This window comes from Bufo gargarizans, chromosome 2, assembly GCF_014858855.1.
Source record: "Bufo gargarizans isolate SCDJY-AF-19 chromosome 2, ASM1485885v1, whole genome shotgun sequence".
Lineage (NCBI taxonomy): Eukaryota > Metazoa > Chordata > Amphibia > Anura > Bufonidae > Bufo > Bufo gargarizans.
The window spans coordinates 241315367-241325012 of record NC_058081.1 but is presented as its reverse complement, the minus strand read 5'-3'; the positions used below and the strand labels follow the sequence as shown (position 1 = coordinate 241325012).

Genomic DNA, 9646 nt, shown 5'->3' with positions numbered 1-9646 from the left:
ATGACATACGGATGTCATTCTTTTTTTTGTGGATTCGCAATTTGCAGACCGCAAAACACATTTTTGTGTGGATTTTTCTGTGTTTCCAGACCACAATCCACAGGTGTTCCTTGCGGCTTTGATGCGGTTCTACCGCAAATCTCACCCCTGCGTTGCAAAGGGTAAAATCCACAAACAAAATGCACAAACCAACATGCTGCAGATTTCTAAATCCGCAAGGCAGGTCAACTTCTGGATGGAAAAAAGGGTAATCTCATACACTTTGCTGGTACTGTATTATGCTGCTGATTTTTCGCATGGGAATCCGAAACGTGTACAGGTCCCTTAACTATGCTGATAGATTATAAACTGACAACAAATTGACATTAGATCAGATTTTAAATTGATCACCCATTGACCTCAATAAAATTAAAAAAAAAAAAACAGGAGTAGGTGGCAAATATGGAGAATAAATCGAACCTTTAAAGGGGTTGTCGGAGATCCGATATAATTTTATTGGGGGCGGCTGCACTGATTTCAAAACAAAAAACAAAACACCAATCTTTGCACAGTCCCCTCCACTCGAGACACTTGGCTCCTGTCCCCGCCACCAGGCACACACCACCGATGAGGCCACTGATTGGTTGGCAGAGGGAAAGTATATATGTATGTATATACGCAGCACATCATCACTTCCAAAATGGCAGGATTTATTTTTTCTTTTTTTGTATTTTGAACACAGTCCTCTAAATTTTATTGGATTTCATCAGAAGCACCAGCTTCTGAAAACCAGCTGAAGGTCATGTTTAGAAGCCCATGCCATACTGTAATTATGGCACCTCTGCCTTGATAAGGCTACTTTCACACTTGCGGCAGAGTGATCCTGCAAGCAGTGCCATCACTGGAACTGCCTGCCGGAGCCGGCAAAATGTATGCCAACTGATGGCATTAGTAAGACTGATCAGGATCCTGATCAGTCTTAAAAATGCCTGATCAGTCAAAAAAATGCATTGAAATGCCGAATTCGTCTTTCTGGTGTCATCTGGCAAAACAGATCCGGCATTTATTTTTTTCACCTTTTTTTCGGTCTGCGCAAAGGACGGATCTGGCATTCCGGTATTTTGAATGCCGGATCTGGCACTAATATATTCCTATGGGAAAAAATGCCGGATCCGGCATTCATAGAACACGGACAGATCTAAATTTCTCTCGGAAGCGAGGAAAAAAGAGCGCACAATAGGGTAGTATGTTCAAACACCGGATAAGGATGTCAGAGTGAGAAATATCCAAACTCACCTTTTGGGGTTGTGCTCCGGCAGGCACAACGCTACTGTAGGCTTGATAGAAACAAGACCTTTTAAACCAGGATTGCAGCCGCAGATTTTAGGATCTCTTGGCTGGGATGTCCAGTCCCCCCAAAAGAATTCGTAGGTAAAGGAAAGAAGAGGTTCTGCATCTGCGCAAATCACCAGTAAGATCGGTCTTGGTAAATAGATTCTTTTTTTGTTTTAATAAGAAACAACCCGTTTCGGGGATGAAAGACTCCCCTTCATCAGGTTTCACATACACATAGCAGATATTACATTATTTATAGATAAATTCCTACAAAAAAACCGCCAAAAGGATGCACCTGGGTGATGCCCCTTATGGGAGGAGCCATCACCAGGTGTCATCTACACTTTCAATTTTTCTTCATATAAATAACATTAGATAAAAGGTGCTATAAGCAGTTCATATAGTCTTACATAAAATCGCATTAGTATTATATTAAAATTCCTTACAGATCGTTTTAAAAAAAATCTGGATTAGATGTGTCACATATCGCTCCCGGTCATGTGATCGCTAGTATAGGTGTCACATGACTCGGGAGTCCGGAAGTGTGTGTGCGGTGACGCCGCTCTCATCTAGCTAGAAGGAGAGTGGGCGGAAGTAGCGATACTAAGATCGCTTAACTGCGCATGTCGGCCGGCGGCTTGAATGTCTCAAGCGGAGCCGGCAGCACTGGAATCACTCGAACCGCGCATGCTCATATCAGCCGGCAGCTCGGTTGTCACGTGATCGCATCTATGCAGTTATGTGACCCATCTATCTTGTCACTCAGCCATAGATCACACTGGGGATCCATTCGTGAAACTAAGTGGGACCTGTTTAAAAGTATAAATAGGAAGGAATATATTAAGTAGGCATGGATATTTAAATGACTCAAATGGATTATTTGGGGTTATGTGAAAAAGGAAGGAGAAATAGTAGATTTCTGTATATCCGCAATAAAGAAAAATTATAATGAATAGATATATGTAAACACATACATGTACAGCAGATGTATATGTGTATATATATATATATATATATATATATATATATATACATATGTGTGTATATAAATATATACACTTTAAAAGAATAATGGAAGAAATAAGAAAGAAAAAAAAGAAAAAGGAGAATAAAAAATATATATAATATATATATAAAAAAATTGTATAAAATATGTCTATATAAGTTAAAAAAAAATTATATATAATATATATATATATCTACATAAAAACACAGGAATGTGTAAATATATAAACACATGTAAAAGGCATTCAGGCAGGTCTTCGGTTTTTTGGGCCGGAGATAAAACCGTAGCATGCTGCAGTATTATCTCCGTCCTGATCAGTCAAAAAGACTGAAGACATCCTGAATGGACTGCTCTCAATTCAGAATGCATGGGGATATGTCTGATCAGTTCTTTCCGGGTATTGAGCCCCTAGGACGGAACTCTATGCCGGAAAAGAAAACCGCTAGTGTGAAAGTACCCTTAGGGGTCCTCTCAGTCAACACACCCAGGAACCTCTGCGGATAGACTACAGCAGTATGTGATTTTGAACATCATTTTGGGGTGCAATCGTTACAGCCAGAGGTGTGGAGAAGAGGCGTGGCTACACCTCAGTACAGCTTCAGCCGTCTGCTTCCCCACCCAACATGGTGATCACCAGGCTACTAAATAGTTAACGTTCAAAGGTAACGCGATGACGCTGCGTTCCACACCTCCTTCTCCTCATATCCCTCCCAGCCGCCTATTGGCTGCAGCTATTTCTTACCACGCCCTATTCCCCCCGCCCTAAGATGGCCGATTGTTCAACCGCCCATTGAGATTGTGATGGGCAAAAGGGGTTGGGTCTCCACGCCCATTTTTCTGTATGTTCGAACAGCCAATGAGATTTTAGTAGGAGAGCCAGGGCGGCCAATGGGCTGCGCCCTGGGGCAGGGTCCCGGTGTTGCGTGTTCCGGTGCATCCTCAGAGTGTGTCGGTGCTGGGCAGGGAGCTGCGCGGAGCTCTGGGCAGGGACGGCGGCGCATTGCATTTCCGAGGCAAATGAAAAGGAAGGGGCCGCTCCGCATGGCGAGGGGCTAGGAGCGAGCGGCTGTCCCCTCCCTGACACACACCCGGGCGGCAGGAGCGCTTTCCGTTGCTGTGCCTGGCGGAGTAGGCGGCCAGCATGGACCAAGTGGAGATCTTACGGACTTTCATTCAGAAAGTGCAGGCCATGAACAACAAGGACCACAACGGGGAGGACAACTTCGCCTGTGACTTCATGGTAAGAGCGGCCGGTGGGTGACGTGCCTGCAGGGCACACGTGTGACACCCCCAGGCTCTCCTGGTAGTGGGGGGCTGCTTGCTGAGCTCTTCCACAGGCGGCCCCTCCTCTCCTTCCTCTGCCGCCCTCCTCTCCCCCTCCTTCCTTCCTGATCACTTCATGGATTACTGCCTGCAGCTTTATGGGGAGGGTGGATTTCATCAGAGCTTCCTGCGCCTTACTTCATCACCATTGCTGGAATGGCAGGAAGTGCCCGATCGATTAACCCATTAGTGCGGAGCAGATGTGATCGCGCTGCTTTTCAGTGGTCTCATTGTAGGGGATGTGTCAGTGACCCGCCCTAAGCCCCTGCAGGCTGTGTCACCAGTCCTTATGGCCCCCATGACCAGGGAAGCCGCCCTGCTGACATTCCACTTGTCATTGATGTGCGAGGTGCACATGGGACACTTCCCAAATCCTGTCCCAGCCGTGTGTCAAACAGGCGGCCCCACCCCCGTGTAACAGCGGTCCTGCATTGTGTCACAGGCTCCTTGCGGATGGGCACAGTCTACTGCTCCTTCCCAAATATGCAACTACATAGTTATCTGATGAGAGCATGGCAGGGTGCTGCTGGGTAGATGAGGGTGCCAGGGGGGTGCTGCTGGGTAGATCGGGGTGCCAGGGGGGGGGGGGGGGGGCTGCTGCTGGGTAGATTGGGGTGCCAGGGGGGGGGCGCTGCTGCTGGGTAGATTGGGGTGCCAGGGGGGGGCGCTGCTGCTGGGTAGATTGGGGTGCCAGGGGGGGGCGCTGCTGCTGGGTAGATTGGGGTGCCAGGGGGGGGCGCTGCTGCTGGGTAGATTGGGGTGCCAGGGGGGGGCGCTGCTGCTGGGTAGATTGGGGTGCCAGGGGGGGGCGCTGCTGCTGGGTAGATTGGGGTGCCAGGGGGGGGCGCTGCTGCTGGGTAGATTGGGGTGCCAGGGGGGGGCGCTGCTGCTGGGTAGATTGGGGTGCCAGGGGGGGGCGCTGCTGCTGGGTAGATTGGGGTGCCAGGGGGGGGCGCTGCTGCTGGGTAGATTGGGGTGCCAGGGGGGGGCGCTGCTGCTGGGTAGATTGGGGTGCCAGGGGGGGGCGCTGCTGCTGGGTAGATTGGGGTGCCAGGGGGGGGGCGCTGCTGCTGGGTAGATCGGGGTGCCAGGGGGGGGCGCTGCTGCTGGGTAGATCGGGGTGCCAGGGGGGGGCGCTGCTGCTGGGTAGATCGGGGTGCCAGGGGGGGGCGCTGCTGCTGGGTAGATCGGGGTGCCAGGGGGGGGCGCTGCTGCTGGGTAGATCGGGGTGCCAGGGGGGGGCGCTGCTGCTGGGTAGATCGGGGTGCCAGGGGGGGGCGCTGCTGCTGGGTAGATCGGGGTGCCAGGGGGGGGGGGGGGGCGCTGCTGCTGGGTAGATCGGGGTGCCGGGGGGGGGGGGGGGGGCGCTGCTGCTGGGTAGATCGGGGTGCCAGGGGGGGGCGCTGCTGCTGGGTAGATCCGGGTGCTGGGGGGGGCGCTGCTGCTGGGTAGATCCGGGTGTCGGGGAAGGGGGGGGGCGCTGCTGCTGGGTAGATCGGGGGGGGGGGGGCGCTGCCGGGTAGATCGGGGGGGGGGGGGGGGGGCGCTGCCGGGTAGATCGGGGTGCCGGGGGGGGGGTGGGTGCGCTGCTGGGTAGATCTGGGGGGGGCGCTGCTGGGTAGATCGGGGTGCCAGGGGGGGGCGCTGCCGGGTAGATCGGGGTGCCAGGGGGGGGCGCTGCCGGGTAGATCAGGGGGTACTGCTGGGTAGATCAGGGGGGCACTGCCTGGTAGATCGGGGTGCCAGGGTGGGGGGGTGCTGCCGGGTACATCAGGATGCCTCACTGTTATTATGGTGCCATAGTACTGCTAAAAATAGACCATGCTGCTTCATTATCTTCAGGATGCCAGGGTACTGCTTTGTAGACCAGGCTACTTCACGGTCATTAGGGGGCCAAGGTACTGATATATTGACCAGCCTTCGGTATCGGTGGGAGATAATTGTGCCAGTACACTCCTATGGACTAGGACACTTCAGGATAGTAGTGCACATATATGGACCAGTCTGGGTGTGTTAGTATCATTCGGATGCCAGTGTACGTACATGCATTGTGGCACTGCTGGCTGCATTAGATCAATACTCCAGATGTGTCTGCTTCTTGAGCTGTTCTGTGTGCCAGTCCTCCATGTCCTGTTCACACTGATCATGAGGCTACATGAAGATGGCGCAGAGCTCCTGATGTCAAGCGTTTCTCTGGTGGCTCGCTATGTGGTCATCACTTATAAATGGAGGGATTTATTCTGGATCTGAGGAAAGAATGTCTCGGCCCTGGGAATATTCTGACTCATGGCCTCAAGCTGCTCTTTGTATACTCCCAGCCACAATGCTAGGACTTTTTGGGGATGGGTTAAGAAAAACAAGCTCATTTGTAAAAAGGCTTAATACACAGTAACTGCTAGACGTATGCCCTGACCTCCCGTGTTATTACAGACCTTCAGCAATGAAAGTGCACATCCAGTTGCGTAAGTCGATGTATCAACCAGGGCATCTAGAAATTCTGGAAATAGCAGGAAGGAAATAAAGTGACAAGATCATTATCATTTTGGTAATCCGATAAACTTCCCATAAAAAAAATGTAAGGTCCTCTGATTACAAACCCCCCCACCGCCAAATTTTAACCTCATTCTAATACCTCTCAAGTCAGTTGAACTCCTGATGATGAGTTTTAGACTTAGTTTCACTATACTTATCAAAATCTTTTTTTTTTTTATGTCCTAGCCGTATATCAAAGGTTTTGATTGGTGGGGGTCTGAATGCTGAGACCCCCATTGATTGCAAGGCGAGGAGAGAGAATCTATTACATATAGCCGCTGTCTCTCCTCGCAGCTGGAGACTGGCCCATAGACTTTCTGTTGAGTCCATCTTCAGTGGCTCTGTTTGTTTGTGCTTCTCTCTCCTCGTTCTAGTTATCGTGAGGGTCTCAACTCATGGACCATCACCTTTTGGTATGTCGCTATGACATTTGCCAATTTTTTTTTTTTCTTTTGTGTTTAACGAGTAAATGGAAGCTTTCTTGCTCACATTCAGAGGCTGGGGACTTCTCATGACCTAGTTGTGCTTACATAGCAGGATGTTTGTTACAGTGTATCAGTCTAGGCAAACTGAACCAAGTAGCACAGATCCATGCCCGTGCTATCTGCAGTAGATACAGTGTCTCTGCCGATACTGTTGTGTACTAGTGGCCTTAACAGAAGCTAGTACTACTGTCACACCCGTATCACTGGAGGTTAAAGGGGTTTTCTGAGATGTTAATACTAATGACCTATCCTCTGGCTAGGTCATCAGTATCTTATCAGTGGGAAGGCACTGGTGCTTTCCCTAGGCCATGTGACGTCACGTTCATCTGTCACCTGGCGTAAGTGCAGAAGTGAATGGGGCTGAGCGCGATACCAATGGGGCACGCCGTGCTCCAGGGACAGCCGGTATACCACGTACGGTTCTGTGCTTGGTGAGCAGAATAAAGCATGGAGCGCCTGTGCTTTCTCAAAACAACTGATCGGCGGCTGTCCAGGGTGTCAGACCCCACCGATCAGATACTGATGACTTGATATTTTAATAGGCTTTTTCCCTTTTCACATTCAGTGTGGCCCAATAACCTTTGTCATGTTCGAAAGTGGCTTGGGACTTACAAAAGGCGGGGAACCTCTGACGTAGACTGAAACGTTGTACCAGACTTCAGCTACATGAAAGCAGAGCGAGGTATGGGCTAGATTTTAGCCTCTGAATGAAAACCAGTCCAATGGGAATGGGAAGGAAATGAAACGTTACACAACTTTTCATTTTACATTGAGTAAAATGTGTTTACCTAAAATTTGTCGGATTTTTGTCTCCTGCTCTCCAGCGATGACGTGCCACATCAACACGTGACAGCTGCAGCCAGTCACAAGGGTCAACATGTCATCGTCGGAGGCTAGCAGGGGACCAGGGGAGGCGAGTATAATCAGCCAGATTATGCCTATAGAGCCGTTCATGGGTTATGGTAGTTCTCCTATAGCATGTCAGTTTTTGTAGTTTTTCCATAAAATTGTTTTTATATACCTGTCAATCACCTTTGAAAGGAGCACAAGGGGCTGTGGCGCCCAGCCGCACCCATTCTGAGGGAGCCCAGTACCGCCCCACATCCCAAACTCCCCTCCTAGCTCTCCTGATGTCATTCAGAGGACTCGGTGTAATCTCGTGCCAGCACCTTCACTCCCTCACATAAGCGCCTGCGCAGTCTTCCATCCCTGTACTGACATCAGCCTATAAATAGCTCTATAGGTATAATCCGGCTGACAGAATCCCTTTCAACACTTTGCTGTCTTCATTAGAGAAACCCGCAAATAAATCTGCACCAAATTTCACACAGTTTGGTGTGGATTTCCATTAGGTTTTTATTCCCAGTATTTCTGCAGCAAATTGGTGCAAATTTACAGGGTTTTACCCATCTTGTACATTGGTAGTATATCGCTAGCCTGTAGAATGAACAGCTTTTAGCAGAAATTGACTGCTTTGAACCCTTTTACAATGTTACAGAGGTATTCTTGCCTAAGAGAAGTCCTCTAGAGGACCTCCATAATGTGGAGCCACCATTAGCAGCAGCTGAGGGCCTATGACTCCATGACTACTTCTTGTCATCATTAGGCTCTGTACTCTTCTTTTCCATGTCCATGATGCCTGACTGATCATCAGGACAGACCCTTGTGCCTAATCCCACCAGTTAGGGCCAGCGCCCTCCTCCCTAGGCAGCAGGGGACTCCAATTGTCCCATTAGGTACAGGTGCCAGAGGCCCACATCTGTCTGACATTTATGGTATACCTCCTTGATGTGCCACAACGGCCTAATAGAGGTTGACTTTTAAGCCTCTATTGTCTTAAAGAAAAAAATTGCCTAACGAAAATACAAAAGAGGTGCAACATTTTCTCACCCTCCAAGAGCCAGATGTGGGCAAATAAATAACTGCAGCGCAACATGCTGTAGTCACAAAATATATAAAGGCAGATTTATTAAGGGAAAAGTGGCTTAGTTCCCCATAGCAACCAATCAGATTCCACCTTGCATTTTTAAAAGGAGCTGTGAAAAATAAAAGGTGGAACCTGATTGGTTGCTATTGGCAACTAAGCCAGTTTTCCCTTACACCATCTTTGATCAATCTTCCCCCATAATGTATTCCTGTAATCTCCATGAAGATGACATTGCTGCTGCTTCTGGTTTCCTCTCTGCCAATGGAAGTGCAGACGTTGAAGCTTATGAACTCTGCTCAATTCTTCTATTCATCACATGGGTCACATGCGACGGAAAATGTCTTGGAGAAGGGAACAGTTTGTTTCAGTAAAAAATAAACTAATTAACAAAAGTGTGTTTGTCTCGTAAAAATATGCATGTAGTAATGCACCCTGGCATACCGACATGGCGGTCTGGTGGCCAGCACTAAAGCGCTCCGCGCTGGGCACCAGAGGTCATATCTGGCCAAGAACATCATCTGTGTGGAATTTGTACGTTGTTGGCGTTTCCTGGGCCTGGTGTCTGTGTCTCTGAGATATGAGAAATCAGTTTGAGTACCATTGAGGATAGGGACCAGTGTGAGGGATGGCAGTGTGTGAACAGCGTTCATATAAGCAGTCAGAAATAATGACCGCCATTTATTAGCTATCTGGTTTTTGATTCCTGGTCTGTTGAAGATTGACCCCTTGAAGGGGTTTCCTGGACTGTAAGGCCTCTTTTACACTACTGTATGGCTATTTCAGTGTTTTGCGGTCCGTTTTTTTTTTTTTTTTTTTTTTTTTTTTTTCTTCTTCTTCGGTTCCGTTTTTCCATATGGCATATACAGTAATTACATAGAACAAATTGGGCTGGGCATAACATTTTCAATAGATGGTTCCGTAAACGTATACGGATGCATTTCCGTATGCATTCCGTTTTTCTTGCGGACCCTTTGACTTAATGGAGCCACGGAACGTGATTTGCGGCCAAATATAGGACATGTTCTATCTTTGCATGGAACGGATATACGGAAACGGAAT

General features: G+C 48.9%; 1 protein-coding gene across 1 annotated transcript in view; it reads left to right on the top strand.

Annotated features, from left to right (window-relative positions):
- Positions 1-3224: 3224 nt before the first annotated feature.
- Positions 3225-9646, top strand: part of PTPN12 (protein tyrosine phosphatase non-receptor type 12) — a 50755-nt gene continuing 44333 nt past the window's right edge. The window contains exon 1 of the mRNA XM_044280145.1: positions 3225-3560. Coding sequence (XP_044136080.1) covers positions 3462-3560 — 99 coding nt within the window. The 5' untranslated portion in view covers positions 3225-3461. The remainder of the gene's footprint in view (positions 3561-9646) is intronic.